The following is a 16,574-nucleotide window of genomic DNA, read 5'->3' as shown; positions in this document are numbered from 1 at the left end:
GTATTCAACCCCCCTTCTACGATAATTTGGGACCTAATAGTGCTGGCAAGGAGGCCCAACATACAGTATACCGGCAACCCCAGAGCACCCAAGGGACGATTCCCCAGGACGTACAAGAGAGGATCAGGGCTCATGAAGCTGAAATCTAAAGGTTGAAGCGTAATCTGGAGATGCACCAAACACCAAGGCCCTAACCTGCAACAAGACCAAAGGATTTTCCGCTCGTCATAGACCTGGAAGGTCCATTACCAAGGAAAAGGGTAATGATCCCAAGGGCCGACCCGAATGAATTAATACCCCTAGGAGATCCTGATGATCCAAACCCTCCATTCACTGAAGAGATCATGAACGCTCACGTCTCAAGGAAGTTTAAGATGCCCACCATCAAGGCGTATGATGGTACTGGAGACCCATCTAATCATGTTAGGATGTTCTCTAACTCCATATTGCTAAAGCCCGTGAATGACACTATCAAGTGTCGGGCCTTTTCCCAAACCTCGTCGGGTATGGGTCAAAGTTGGTATAGCCTTCTACCTCCCAATTCAAGTGGATCCTTCAGAGATATGCGCCAGGCTTCCATCAAGCAATTTATTAGTGGCATAGTTCACGAGAGGAGCTTGGCTTCTCACATTAGTCTTGTCCAAGGAGAAAAGGAGTTCCTTAGAGACTACCTGAACCGGTTCAAAAAAGCGCCCCTGAAGGTCCCAGATCTTGATGACAAGGTAGCTATGATAGCCCTACAACAAGGGGCTACAGATGAATTCTTTAAGATGTACTTGTCCAAATGCCCTCCTAATAGCATATTGCAGTTCCAGGATAGGGCCAGAAAATATATCAAGTTGGAGGAGAGTATGAAGAAGGCGGTGGCGAATAATGAACATGTAGGAAAATACAAAGAAAAAGATACATATGCTAGGGACAAGTATCCTCAAACTGGAAGGAATTGTGACTCCACTTCTAAGAAGAATTAACCACCAAGATTCACTGATTATGTAAGGTTGAACGCTCCAAGGAGCCAGATCCTTTTTGAAATTGAGAAGGACAAAGAGTTTAGATGGCTGAAGCCACTAAGAGGAGACCCCTAGAAGAGAAAATAAGAACTAGTTTTGCAGGTTCTATATGGATGATTGTCATGATATTGACGATCGTAGACAGCTCAAGGATGAGATCAAGTATCTAATCCGGCGATGAAAGTTTGGGCGTTTCACCAAGGGTGAAGAGGCCGAAGGCCAAGGAAGAAATAACGATCGAAGAGACGATGATCGAGGAAGTAAAGACCAAGATCGTAACCCATAACCCTGAGGGCCAGCTATCAAAAAGATCTATGGAGGACCAACGACCATTGGGATAACAAAGAACTCTCAAAAAGCCTATGCGAAAGAAGTGGTGAATATAGTCGGAGAGGCGCCTAAGCGTGCTAAGACTGAGATAACACTTGAGTTCGGCGGCCCCGAACATGAAGGTTTAAAATTTCCTCAAGATGATCCTCTAGTTATCACCTCGATAAGTGGAAATTGTTCTGTTGAGAGGGTACTAGTTGATAATGGAGCTTCCGTGGATATTCCGTTCCATGAGACATTTCTGAGAATGGGGTACAATAATTCCCAATTTATTCCTTCCGACGCACCCATCTACGAGTCCAACTGAGTAAAATGCCAAGTCAAAGGAGCAGTACAACTTTCCGTGACTATTGGGGAAGATCCCAAAAAGGCCACACGGATGTTAAACTTTCAGCTTGTAAAGGCAACTTGTACTTGAAGGGTTTTTAGCACATAAACGCAGCGAAAACGTAAATTTAATCTTAAAAAACCAAAACCCTCCGCAGGATCCATGCGAAAAATAATATTTAATTCGTAGTTCAGTATGTTTACCTTAAGAAGCTTTACGTTAATGGAAAGATGGAGGTCTTTAATAGCGATCCAAGAACAATGAACGGAGATCCTTAGCAGCTGCTCCTCAAGTGTGAAGCACTCCACCGGTATCCACCAAGAAAACGATGTAATGAAGGAGGAGGAGATGGAGAGAATTAGGGTTTTGTAAATCTTTTTGGTTGAGGCAAAAATAGGGTTTATAATAGTATATTTATAGGCAAAATTTTCAGCTGAAATTTTTTTCATAAAATATTATTATTATTAACCCTGTATTATTCTCACTAATAATTAAAACACCTTTTAATTATTAATCCTTTTTCTAAATTCTTTAGAAATAATTCTCTCACTTGATTTAATTTCCAAAAATTAAATTCTTAATTAATAATATTAAGAACCTTTTCTTAATTAATTTATAATCAATTAAATCTCATTTAATCAATTATTAAATTTGCCAATTAATTATTTATTTTATAAATAAATAATTATCAGCCATTATTAATTAATTCATCCACCATTAAATCATTATTTTTTATGGTGTGACCCTGTAGGTTCAATATTAAGCCGGTAGTAGAAATAAATAATAATAAAACTATTTTATCATTATTTATATAAATTCTCTAATTCATTAAATATGATTAATTAATTAATCATATTTATTCTACATCGTGAGGGATACTTCTCAGCATATCGCGACTATCCAGATAATACGAATTCACTGCTTAGAATACCAAGAACCTATTCAGTGAGTAGTTACCGTACAATTAATTCCTTCTACCCTGCAATGTCACGATTAAATACAAGGCATGGAACTTGTGTCAAGCCTATCTTATTTAATCACTTGCTTTCTCATTCACTATGCTTAGTTCTATTTAATGTAAATTAGAAACTCCTTTCTAATTTCATTCACTCTGGCTTGAGATTCCTGAACTAACATAAGTGGATCAGCATTGAACATTCTCTTCCTACACTGCAAGGGGTAGATCCTTTATTGATCATACACTATCTTCGTGTACAAATTCCAATACCCAGTAGAGCCCTTATAATTGTCCCTTGAGACTAAGAACTAAACCAAAGCATAGTTTAGTGTACACAAGATGACTATGATGACCTCAAGTCTAAGGATACTTGTACAACTATCACTATGTGAACAACTGCTGACACATGAGTGAACTCCATCAGTTGTTCAGCTGTATGAGTCATGTTCAGTGAACTTATTCTATAATAAGCACCTACATACTAGCTATAGTGTCACCACACAAATGTCTATAAGAATAGACATCCTTTATAATGAAGCAAGCATAGTATGTACCGATCTTTGCGGATTATTAATTACCAGTTAGTAATCCTACGACCAGGAACTATTTAAGTTTAGAGTTATCAACTTTTAGGTCTCATTATTATGATCTCATCACAATCCATAAAAAGCTTTACTCTAAACTGTGGTATATCTTATTTAAACATTTAAATAGATAGAGCCCGCAATAAAAACAAAACAAGCCTTTTATTAATATCAATGAAATCAAAACAAATTACATAAAAGTTATTCCTAAATTCTCATACATGATTGGACTTAGGACATATCTCTTTCAGTACTTACAACGCTATCATGGGAAGGACAGGGATTCATGCATTCAAAGATGTGCCCTTTACCTACCATATGATGCTGAAGTTCCGAACCATTAACGGTGTTGATATGGTAAAAGAAGATCAGAAAATGGCCCACAATTGCTATATTGTAGAACTTAAGCCTAATGGAACTGGGGGGCAGGTTCTCCCCATAGAAGACATGGAGGTCGGTGAGAATGAAAAACTTCGGGGGAAGTCAGCTGAGGACTTGGTCTTATCCCCTTAAACATTTTAGACACTACACCATATATGGCCTGTTGTAACGGTAAAAAAAGTGTTGCTGAATGCCAAAAAGTGTGGCTGTAAGTAAAAAAAAGGCTATGGTCACACGTTTTTGAAAAACCAGTTCGTCACCAGTGTAGGCGTCATCTTAGGGGTCTATAGTTACATTTTTAATTTTTAGGTAACACTTTCGAAAGTGTGACCATAGAGGGTCTATCCCAACACTTTCCTGTCTATGGTAACATCTGTAATATTGTAACTATAGACATATAGTCACACCACTATAGTTTTTGTTACATCAAATTGGTGTTAACAAAAGGCTTTTTCTAAACAACTCTCTTTCCATTGGTAATACTATTTATATATGGTAACACTTTTTTTATAAACAATTTGTACCTTTATTAACAGTATTTATAAATTTTACCTAGTCTTTTTAAAGTTTTTCCAACACATAAAAATTGACAATTTACATTATTGATTATACTTTAAAGGGCCACACCAACACTTTATTTTTTTTAAAAGCAATAAAACATTTGAAAATACCTTTTCTCGAAAACATAATCTGCCAACAATCATCAATACTCACAATCCAAGACCATAAAATTGTCCAAGCCAGTAGTTAACATGTCCAAGATAATCATGAACATTGGCGACCCAAAATACCTTAAAACAATCTACTAGAACTACTAAATACCTAAGTACCACTTCCAAGTTAACTACAAGTGCATGAAATCAAAAGTGAAATTGTGAGAAGTACTACTCAGGCTTATCGAAATCTTCTTTCAATTTATCCGACTCATCGAGGTTGATGTTCACATTTGGATTTATCCAAATCATCCAGGGTGTGCAGCTGAAACTGATGTTTTGTACTTCTTGTATAGTGAAGGAGAGTGAAAGTACCTAAAATCAAATCTAACAAAAAAACTAAGTACAACTTCTCCATGCATCATCTCGTAAACACACATTACTCATTTAAATTTAAACACTAAAACACACCTAGATCTCCTTGAGTATGACATTTGCAGAAAAAATAGTAAAAAAACAAACTGCAAATTCTTCTTATTCTTACCCCATACAACCAGGTAGAGCCCTAGAACGATTAATACGGCTCCAATGATGTTGCAAAAATGTGCAAAAACAGATTACGCTTTTAAAATTCTTAACTGTAATAATTTCAGAGAAGATAATACCGAAGACAAGGTGAATGATCCAAGTTAGGGGTCTTTGGTTAACTATTAATTAATTTACAGTTTACTTTATTTATAATGAGAAATAATAAAGTGTAACACATAGGTAAGTTAAACCCTTATGTTGTTTAAACACACTTTCCCAAAGAGAATGCCTTACTCAAAAAGGCAAAAGCCATGACTGCTGCAACTAGAGTCTGAAGAGGCAGATTTACTGCAACAAGCATTGGATCTCCCTTTTCAACAACCCATATTTGTACTGCAAAAGCAAATCTCGAAGCAACTACCCTTAAAGGGACCAATCAATTTTAGTTAATACTTATACTTCACATATATGGCTTAAATAAATTGATACAAATTTGACAAAAAACATGTATAGTTAAGAGGATCATACTGCATAAAGAACACACAGGAGTTTGCCTTGAGAGTGAATTTTATAGGCTTGGATCAATCTCTCAGTAAATACTGCAATTGCTAAAAACTGTATAAGACCAAACAAGAAGGTATAATAAACTATGGATAGCTGAGCCGGATAATTCTTCACCATAGAAGCTTGTAATATAATTCAACTAGCCTATCACACTTAATGAACTACTAGAGATACACAACCTAATTTCCAGTTCTTCACTTCAGAATCATCCTGCAATATTGTAAGCACCCTAAATTTTGTAATATTTTAAAACTTCAGTGAATAGTAACTAGAGGTGATTATGTAAAACTTTTGAGTTCACCATAAAGGAATAGTGGAATCTTGAGAATCCGAGAACGTATTCTTGTTTAACGATTAAAATAAATGAATTTAAGAGCCGTCAGAATTCGAAGATTCACATTTATACTACGTGTTTTAGTATTCGTAAAGAATGGTGTAGAACCAGGAGTACTACGTTAAAAAAACAATTCATTAAGGTATTATTAAGATCAAGAGAAAGGAATGGAAGTAATTAAAGGGTTATAAAATGAAACGAAATGTTTTACGGGAAAACTGTTGGAATAAAATGACGAGTGCATGAATGTAAATTAACTAAGAAGTGAATGGAAGCCATACAAGGTGGCCATGCAAGATCCTACACCCAACTAGTAGTTAGAAGTGTAGCTAGTAGTTAGTAAATCAAACTAGAATAGTAGCATGAATAGTGTAGGGGAGACAAGAAGTTCCATGCATCATGCTTCTACTTTTCTACTCCACCACACAAATAATCAAGCCATATCTCTACTATTCTTTTGTCAAATCATTATATATCAACCCATACTTCTATTTTACACCACACCACTCAAGCAACCAAGTCAAGAAAAGCTCCCACACTTCTCATTACCAGCAGTTCGGATTTCCAAACCAAGGGGGAAAGAAAAATTTATAACTTGAGTTTTAAAGTTTCATAAATCATGAAATTTGGACCATAGCTTCCTCATTATATATACAAGGTATGTGCAAAGTTTTATGGCCATTCATTAAGGACTTCATAGGTAAATCGTGGTCCAAAGTTGGGCGTGTTTTTGTTGGTTAGAAACTAAGTTGTGTTCTTGATATTTTCTTGGTTAGTTTAAGGCTTGTTAATGATAGATCAAGCTTCTACAAGGTTAATACACTCCTTCTAGGTGTTAAATTTTAAGGATTTATGTTATATAGTTTCAAGATTCAAAAGATTGTGAGTGGTTGAGGTTTATGTGTTTAAATGTTGTTAAATTTTAAAGATTATGAGATGTGGTTCTTGGATTTTACACTAGATGATGTAGAGAATGAGAAGATGAGTGAATCGTGAAGAGTATATGTACTAATGTTAGTTATAAGTGGTGAAAATGTCAAGATCTTGTTATAGATGCTAAGTTTGGAACTTGTGCACTTGTTCTGGATTGTGCAGAAGGTTCAGCCATGAAATAATCTGTAAATTGTGAACCACTGGACATGAAAAGCTAGATATTGTTTTTTAGTTTATGTACATATAAAGAACGTCGTGATACGATTTACGGTTTAAGAGTTATGGTCGTGTTAGTGAAAATCATTTCTGCGAAAAGACAACTACGGATTAATGCAGTTGTGTGATGAATTTGGAACCCTAAAAATTTTAATCTGACTTTGGAAAAATCATGGTAGCTGGATATTATATTAAGGAAGAAAGCCAAAAATAATTTTCTGAAAATATTAATTTTTTGATTTTATAGAAATGTTTGAGTAAAAAGAGCGTAAGAGAGAAACGCGTTAAAAAGGAGGTTTTGGCGCGCGTTTTCTCACATTCGAACTTAAAACTTGAAATGGACTTATTAATATGAACGATCGATATTAAAACTTGACAATGCCATAAAGTGGGTATTTAAGTGTTAAGAATGTGACGAATGGAGATTAGTTACACTTGCGTTGTTACGAAAGATAGTTATTAAAAATGAATTGTTGATCGCGTAGTAACTTAGAATGTTGGTCCTTGATTATAGATCGTTACCCAAAGCCCCGAGACCACATTTACCCAAGCACTCGAGGAAAGTTTTCAAATCCTATCTTATAATATCCATACTTTAAATGTTGTTGCGATTATAATGCCATTTTTACGGTTTAAAATAAACAAATGATATATGCTTGTCTATGATTTCAATACGCCTATAATGTGCGTTTATTTATGAAATATAATTTCATTCCATACAAGTACGAGAAGTTGGAATTTATTTCCGAGATAATACGTTATAGTGGGAGTCGAAGATAGTTTTAAAAATGATTTAATTCCGAGATTAGCCGGATTCGAGAGATTTCGATTTTGTTAAACAAAGTACGTTCGCGTAATATATATCGAGCGAACAATTGAGATTTGACTTTTATCAATATCTTTAATAAGTATTTGAATATTCATTTAAGGGATATTCTTATTTGATTAATTATTTTGTAAATAATACTTAAAGGATTATTAAATATCCAGAAAGTATTTAAAAATATATTGCATAGATTATAAATCATTTCACTCTACTTAAAAAGGTATTCAACTATTAAAAGGCATTTATAGGGTATTAACTCCCGTCTTGATTATTTATTTAAGGTTTATTAATTATTTCAACCTTATTTAAAAATATTCTGAAACACTAAATATTTAATAAAAATGTTTTCCGGACTTCTAAAAATTATTTAAAAATAGACATAGTTCCCGAAGGTACTTTCTAAATTATTCAAACCTCAACAAAGGGATCAACCATCTGAAACTTATCAAAACCTTGGAAAACTTAGTCTAGAAGCATAAGAGTTTTGACTTCTCGCTCAGTAAAAAACAAGAAGTTAATATATATGTATTCCCCTAATATAGTTAGGGATTGAATATGATTTCAAGTTCAAAACTCCGACAACTCCCAAGGATCAATTGAATTAAAGATTAACGAACAAATCATCTGAATGAAGGTCAACTCCAAATGACCTATTCCTTTGAAAAGGGTTTTAAAATGAAAGTTATCATTATTGTTTATCTTGGGACTGGAATGTGGCCTTCCCGGTCAAGAGATAGTATCGGGCAGCAACCATGAGAGTAATGGCGCATTGTACGGTTATGTGGACCGTGTGTGACCATTGAGTTTCAGACTTGTACGGTAATATGAGAAAAGCCGTGTAGTGTCTTGTAAAGCCCAAAGATGGCTAGGTTAATTATCGCACGTCGATTGACACCTTCTACTAGTAGAGAAAGTTTGCGTATATGGCGATCACTGCATACGTGGTTTACTCCAGTATAGTCCCTTTCCTTCCACTTTGGAAAAAGATTGTTGTACAATTTACAATGGAAGGCCGATAAGGCTGAATTTTAAATCATAACATATATGATGCGAATATCAACTCCGGCTTATAATCCTGGTTCAAGTATAATCTTAATGTTTGGAAAAGAGATGAATACAAGTATAGAGGGGATATAATATTATAGTTGATTTCGAGAATATAATAAATTTGATAAGCATATATATTTTTAAGAGTCTTTGAAAATACAAAGTTCAATTATTGGTTTTCTTATTCACACATACTAATTTATGGATATTCATACCTTGCTGAGCTATAATGCTCACTCTTGCTTTTATATATCATATCATAACAGATTACCAATATGGCTCAGACCAGGACTACTGCCCGCAAGCGGGTAGGAGATGCTCGTGAGTATCATAGGTTGTTTGTGTGCCAGCCCCATCAGGTAGACGAGTAGAGTTGGTTTCCCTTTTGTAAACTCTGATCTAAGAACTAAAACATTTGTGACCCGAGTCAGTCTCATGTAGAGTTGCCTTCGGTGTTCACCCTTTTGGGATAATTACATTAAATTTGTAATGAACTTAACTAGCACGTGGATTATTTTAGTAATGTTTCTGAGAATATAACATATGCGTGTGTGAGTTATGAATGAAAATGTCAAATGATATTAGTAAAAGTGGTTTAATCAAATTTTGGTAAATAGTAAGTGAGATTAACAACCCGAATTCCCGATCTTGGATTTGGGGGTGTTACAGAAATGGTATCAGAGCCCTAGGTTGTAGGTCTCAGAAACATTGGGGTAAAAAGTGATGAATCAACCAAATCAATGATTAAGAACTCACATCGAGTTCGTAGTTGGGCTACAAGGGTAGCACTGAAAATAAGAACCCTTAAGGATAACTTAAATGTTTAAGGTTAGTGATGCGTGTGTTAAATGTATTGTAGGTACCCGCTATGTCGGACCCTGATGATGTCGAGGAGTATGAGAGAGCCCATGATGAGACCCTGTTGGCAGAGATGGAGATAGCTGACCCCGCCCCTGCCGCAGTTGTGGATATATCTGACGATGACCCAGATTAGGACCCTGAGGAGGAGATAGAGGTAGAGACAGAGATAGCCGCCCCTGAGCAGGCACCCACCCCACCACCTGCACCTGTGAGTCCAGCACCCACTGAGGGTGACGATGAGATGGATCTGATACTGGATGGGATGGTAGCGACCCCTATCGACCCCCTACCTCCACCACCACCTCTACCTGTGGTGTCGCTAGTATTTCATGATTGGGTGGTAGGCCGCTATGCCGCGGACCTGACTGCTGCTGAGGCCCAAGTGGCCGAGTTAAGGTATCAGTTGACTGCTGAGAGGCAGATACGGACTGGGTCCCAGGGCAGGCGTATGGACACGAGTACTCGACACATGCGTTGTGCCATGCACCATATTGAACAGAGGGCTTTAGGCAGGATTCGCCTTTTGTCCCCACTCTGTGGCCCGGTGAGTAGGAGTGATGTCATCCGAGTTGTGACTGATGCTATGAAGAGGGCCCGGAAGGCTACTCGGGTCAGCGAGCGTTGAGGAGTTTGATGGTTATTTTCTGCAGTGGTGTGTACTTAGTTATTTTGGGCTAGTTGTTTTGGGTAGATTTTATTGGCTATGTTAGTACCACCAGCTGGGGAGGTTTGTACTTTTGGGACAGTATGTATGTTATGTTATCTAGTTGTGATGTATTCAAACTCGGCTTATGGCCAAAATTATGTATAATTAATGTACTAGTACTTTGTGATTTCTCAATTTTGGTTTAGATCCTCATTATCATTACATGCGTAATTATACATGTTGTAATAAATTAGAAAATGTGATAACAGCCAAATGAAAGCAACCTAAATAAATATATGCAACAGGATATGCCGCCAAAAAGAATGAGAACTAGAGAACACCCGATGGTGTCTAGCAGCCAGGGTAGTATTAACTGTGAACACCGAGCATTAAGCCCACCGTTAATAATAATGAAGAACAAGATTATAATGAGTTGAATGATGAAAATTATGAAGAAATAGAGGCTGAAGATACCAATGATACAGAAGTGGCTGAAAATCCAATGGACCGCTTTATGCAACTACTTAGGCAGAACCTAGAACTACCCCCTCAACCTCATCAGCCCCAGCCACCTCACCAAGTGATGCCCAATGCTTTCAAATCTTTTAAGTCTGTTAGACCCCCGAAGTTCCACGGAGCTGCCGACCCTGTTCAAGCAAGGGCTTGGCTAAAAGAAATGGAGAAAAAAATTGAACGAATAGGCACCAAAGAGGCCCATAAAACTAATTTTACTACCTACCTCCTAAAGGGAGAGGCAAATTACTGGTGGGAAGCCAAGAAGAATTTGGAGCCCTAGGGGATTTTTACCTGGGAAAGGTTCACAAAATTGTTCTTAAAGAAATATGTTCCAAGGTTTATGGAGATTGAAATGAAGTTAAAATTTCTAGAGCTGAAATAGGATAACATGAATGTAGCTGAATACGAGGCCAAGTTCACTGAGTTGTCTAGGTTCATGCCAGAGCTTGTTAACACTGAAGAGAAAAAGGTTGTGAGGTTTCAGCAAGGACTGAAATAGTGGATCCAAAACAAGCTATCGATACCAAAGATAACCGACTATGCCACCCTAATACAGAAAGCCACGATAGCAGAAGAGGGAAGTGAGCAGAGTCTGAAGATGAAACAAACACTACTAGAATTCTGTCAATAGACATCGGTCCTTAGACATCGGTTGCTCAGACGACCGATGTTAAAGTTCATTTAGACATCGGTTATTTTAAAACCGATGTTACTTATTGTTTTAGACATCGGTCCAGAAAATAACCGATATCTATACTTATTTTTCAAAAATGAAAAACGTTAGTTAGACATCGGTTTTCTATATAACCGATGTCTTTGTTTTATAGACATCGGTTGTATTTTACAACCGTTGTCGATGGTTAACTTAAAAAAATTAAAAACAAATACGCAGAAACTTTCCCCCCTTTATTCCCCAAATATCCCCCCCAACCAAAAAAAACCCGTTTCCCCTAATTCTTTTTCCTGTCTCTCTCTCACTCTCACTCTCTCTCTGCTCTCTCTCTCACTCTCACTCTCTCTGCTCTTTCTCTCTCTGAGCTCACTCTCTCTGGTTCTCTTTCCCTCTCTCTTCCATCTCTTTGCTTCTCTCCCTCTCTCTCTTCCATCTCTCTCTATCTCACACACACACACCATATCAGTTTATAATAAGTACATAGGTTTTAATTAAACCCCAAATTGAAGAACACCATCAGTTAATAAAAATCCATCTACGAGAAACCCGAATTTCTGAACATGTATGTTTGTTCATTTAGGTTTATATGTTCGATTAGGTTACATTTGTTCAATTAGGGTTTGTTCATAAATTTTAATGGGTTTTTTCCTTTTTTGAACCGGTTTTGAAATTCATTGATCCAAATAAGGTTTGTACTCTAATTTTATATTTTTTCTTGAGTTGTTTTAAATATGCATGTATATATATTTACATAAATCTGCATTTTTTTTAACATAAATTAGGTTTGTGTTCTTATCTATATATATTTAGGCTTGCCTAAATATATCAATTAGGTTTGATATTTGCATGTATTTTTCTTTTCTGGTTGATATCTTCCGATTTTTGTCCGTTTAAAGTTTTAAGTAATAGTATGTTTTTAAATTCGATTTTGTCCATTTGCAGATTATCTCATCTAGTCTCGGAATTTGACAGTGCCTGCACATTTTACTTCAAGAAGGAGGTTAGAAATTCTTATTCATTTTCTTTTTTCCTTTTTTATGTATACATTATTTAGGAAGGGATTCACCAGTAATCGATCTGTCATTATTTATGTATACATTATTTGATTTGGATTGTTTTTTATGTATAAGATTTAGTATATCGTTCACTTTTAATAGATGAGATGCCATGAATGTGCTAGTTGTCATTTGTGTAAAATCTTTCAATTTTTAAGGGCATGTTTGTTATTAATTCACGCTTGAATATATGCACCTGTCTTGATTATGCTAGTTAAACAATGTTGACTTTCTTGGTTTTATTTAGCATGAAGTAATTAAGCAATGCATAACTTGTGATAAATATATACCGCTAAATCCTAGTATTAAGTATGTATTTTAGCTGTATAATGAGGATAAAACATAAAACATAGTATATCTATTAAAAATTAATAAATATTTATATCTAATAACCAAGAAATATAGTATAGTAGAATTATGAGTATATAATGAATATAAATGATATATAAACTTACTCTAATATTTGATGTTGAAATGACCATCAGGTGGTTAGGTTGCTAGATTGCTGGTCATACATTTTCAGTTATGGATAAGTCGTGGATATCGAAAGATAGGGATTCTTTAGAATTTGAAATTGGCGTCGAATAATTCTTAATTTTCGCTGAAGAAAATTGTAAAGATCCTAAAAGAATTCCTTGTCCATGTGGTCGATGTGTGAATTTTAAAAAATTCTCAACCAAAATTATAAGGGGACATATCTACGATCATGGTTTTAGTTTGGGGTATGTTGATTGGATTTGGCATTAAGAAAAATCAACTAGGGGTACTAGGTCTTCTATAGGTTGTACACGTCCTTCTTCAGACCAACCTACAGAGCACTTTGCTGCAGCAAAAACTGTTGAAGTTTGTGAAGCGGCTTTTAATTCGGGTAATTACGATAAGGATTCATATAATTTTCAGAGGTTTGCTGTTGATGCGGAACAACCGTTGTTTGAGGGCAGCGAGTGCACAAAGTTAGAGTCAATGTTAAAATTGCACAACTGGAAAGCTAGGTTTGGTATTAGCGACACTGCCTTTACTGAGCTGCTCTCTTCAGTTGGCTCGATCCTTCCCAAAGATAATGTGTTACCTCCTAACGCATATGAAGCGAAAAAAACTTTATCCGATTTAGGTCTAGAGTATATAAAAATTCATTCGTGTCCCAATAATTGTATACTGTATAGGGGCATACATTCTGATGCTTCTCAGTGTCTTCATTGCAAGCTGTCATGTGGGAAAGTACGGAAGAATGGCCAACTTAGGGTCAATGTTCCAGCCAAGGTCATGTGGTATTTTCCTAAATTCCAAGATTTAAATGGTTATTTAAATCTCCCTTTACTGCTGAACTCATGACTTGGCATGCAAATCAGCGAATAAATGATGACAAGATGCGACATCCGACCGATTCTCCTTCTTGGAGGAATATCGATTATCGGTGGCCTGCCTTTGGTAGTGAATCTAGGAATATTAGGATGGATTTATCAGTGGATGGTATCAACCCACATACTAATGGGTTAGTCAATCGATATATTTACTGGCTAGTAGTGTTGGTAATGTACAATCTTCCTCCGTGGTTATGCATGAAAAGGAAGTTCATGATGTTGTCAGTTTTAGTTCCTGGTCCACATGAGCCGGGAAATAACATCGACGTTTATTTACAACCGTTGATTGATGATCTGAAAAAACTTTGGGAAGAAGGTGAACCAAACATTTATGACGCCTATAGTAAATCATATTTCACTCTAAAAGCAATTTTATTATGGACTATAAATGATTTTCCAGCATATGGAAACTTGTTAGGCTGCGTGAATAAGGGTTATAAGAGTTGTCCAATTTGTGGTGACAATACTGTGGCTAAATATTTAAGTCACAGTAGGAATATGTGCTTCCAAGGTCATCGCCGTTATTTGCCTAGGCAACACCCTTATAGGAGGCAGAAGGCGGCCTTTAACGGACAACAAGAGTTGGGGAACGCATGTCAACCCCTTTCCGGAGAAGAAGTGTTAGCGCGTCAGGAACGAATTAATTTTTGTTTTTGAAAAAAGGTGAAGAAGTCGAAGAAGGTGGAATGTCCATGGAAGAAAAAATTTGTTTTCTTTGAGTTAGAATATTGGAAATATCATCATGTTCGCCACTGTCTCGATGTTATGCACATCGAGAAAAATGTGTGTGATAATCTGCTTTGGACATTATTAAATATGCGAAAGTCAAAAGATAGTGAGGTGGCACATCGTGATATGATTGATATGGGTGTTAGACATGATTTAGCTCCTCAAGTAGGAGAAAAGAAGACCTATCTGCCCCCTTCCCCTTTTACTTTGTCGAAGACCGAAAAAAGAAAGTGTTGAACTCATTCTTGTCTATGAAACTTCCCTCTGGACATGGATCAAACATAAAAAATTATGTATCCATGTCTGATTTGAAGATATACGGGCTTAAGTCCCATGACTGCCATATCCTTCTCCAACAACTCCTCCCTATTGCCATTCGATCCGTTCTCCCAAAAAATGTTAGGGTCACAATCATACGACTGTGCTTCTTTTATAATGCTTTATGCAGCAAAGTTGTCGATGTCTCGAAACTCGATAAATTGCAGTCAGATGTAATAATAACCTTATACAATCTAGAAAAAATATTCCCTTCATCATTTTTTGATGTAATGTTACATCTTATTGTCCACTTGGTCCTAGAAGTGCGTTTATGTGGACCGGTATTTTATAGATGGATGTATGTCTTCGAACGATTAAATAAAGTGCTAAAGAGCTACGTACGAAACCGATATTATCCTGAAGGTTGTATGGCAGAAAGCTACCTTAAAGAAGAATCAGTAGAATTCTGCACAAAATTTATGAGCCAGACTTGTACAACTGTCGGCATTCCAGTTGAGCAAGGCAAGCAATCTGGTCCATTATCTGCCGCGATAATAAAGGTCGTGGAAGAAAAAGAGCGAGATGAGGCTCATCTGCATGTCCTTCAAAACAATGATGATGTGTATCCCTATATCGTGTACGTTTATTTTATTAACTTGTCCTATTTGTTTGAAGATATAATTTTTGTGGGTTATTTCTAATATTTATGCATATTCTCATAATGCACAAGGAGTATTTGGATGAAATTTACCGAGGGAAGGAAAAAAGTGTTCATTGGCTCATGGGAGAGCACAATCGGCTATTTGCCGATTGGTTTAAAAAAAGTAGGTTTTGTGTAGTGTCTACTTAAATAGTTGTTAGTTGTAGTTTGCAACTAACGTATTTTTTTATTATATAATATTATATATAGGTAAATAGTGAAATGAAGGGAAATCCCGATGCTGTTTCAGAGACGATACAATGGCTCGCTGGAAAACCATCATTTTCTGTTTTAACTTATCAAGGTTTTTCAGTCAATGGAGTCCAATACTTTATGAAAGATCGAGATGATGCGCGGGTTGTTCAAAACAATGGAGTTCATGTGGTTGCTAAGGCAGTCCAGGTGTCTAGTGCAAAAGATTTAAACCCCATTGAGAGTGATATGACCTTTTATGGCATAATCTTGGAAGTATGGGAGTTGGATTACCATGAGTTCAAAGCTCCGCTCTTCTTGTGTAAATGGGCAGAGAATAATAAAGGCATAAAGATCGAAGATCTTGGCTTCACACTTGTGGATTTCAATCGACAAGGCCATAAGAAGGATAAATATATCTCTGTTGACCAAGTCAACCAGGTGTTTTACATTAAAGATCCGGTTGATCCTACTTGGTCGATCGTGATAACTTCCACAACTAGAGACTATCAAGAGTTGTATAACGATGATGATTTGTGTAACACCCCCAGATCCGGGGTCGGGGATCCGGGTCGTCACGGTCTTTCTTTCGACAATATCACTTCACTTAATTAGTAATAATAACCTTATGCTGTGACCCCACACTAGCACACACCACAACCCGTTATAGTCTCAGAGATGAAATTTAAATAAGTACAAGTCTTTGAATCCACAATTTAAAAGTTATTACAACCCAAAATGATTACTTGATAAATTTACAGTTAATTGCCATTATCTGCCACAAGTTATAATTATACATAATTTGATTCTCAAAAATAGAATGCCTGATCTACCAATAGATCTACCTCTGCAGCTATAGCAGCCACAACATCATCGGGAGAACGCGGGTTG

At 36.4% G+C, this 16,574-nt stretch overlaps 2 protein-coding genes across 2 annotated transcripts in view; both read left to right on the top strand.

Moving 5' to 3' along the window:
• The first annotated feature begins 263 nt into the window (after positions 1–263).
• LOC141690583 (uncharacterized) lies at positions 264–971 on the top strand. The gene has a single exon (XM_074495371.1). It carries the CDS (start codon positions 264–266, stop codon positions 969–971), a length of 708 nt encoding a protein of 235 aa, XP_074351472.1.
• A 10,132-nt stretch (positions 972–11,103) lies between these two features.
• The window catches only part of LOC141690582 (uncharacterized), a 41,285-nt gene continuing 35,814 nt past the window's right edge, over positions 11,104–16,574 (top strand). The window contains exons 1-7 of the mRNA XM_074495369.1: positions 11,104–11,192; positions 12,331–12,388; positions 13,344–13,703; positions 13,793–14,424; positions 14,982–15,428; positions 15,522–15,615; positions 15,702–16,166. Of these exons, the coding sequence (XP_074351470.1) occupies positions 11,104–11,192; positions 12,331–12,388; positions 13,344–13,703; positions 13,793–14,424; positions 14,982–15,428; positions 15,522–15,615; positions 15,702–16,166 (2,145 nt within the window). The remainder of the gene's footprint in view (positions 11,193–12,330; positions 12,389–13,343; positions 13,704–13,792; positions 14,425–14,981; positions 15,429–15,521; positions 15,616–15,701; positions 16,167–16,574) is intronic.

Source organism: Apium graveolens, chromosome 10, assembly GCF_009905375.1.
Source record: "Apium graveolens cultivar Ventura chromosome 10, ASM990537v1, whole genome shotgun sequence".
In the NCBI taxonomy this organism is placed as follows: Eukaryota; Viridiplantae; Streptophyta; class Magnoliopsida; order Apiales; family Apiaceae; genus Apium; species Apium graveolens.
The sequence above is the reverse complement of the archived record's forward strand: the minus strand, read 5'-3'. Positions and strand labels throughout refer to the sequence as shown.

Coding starts and splice junctions, on each gene's coding strand:
- LOC141690583 (XM_074495371.1), top strand. CDS start 264: ATGATCCCAAGGGCCGACCCGAATGAATTAATACCCCTAGGAGATCCT.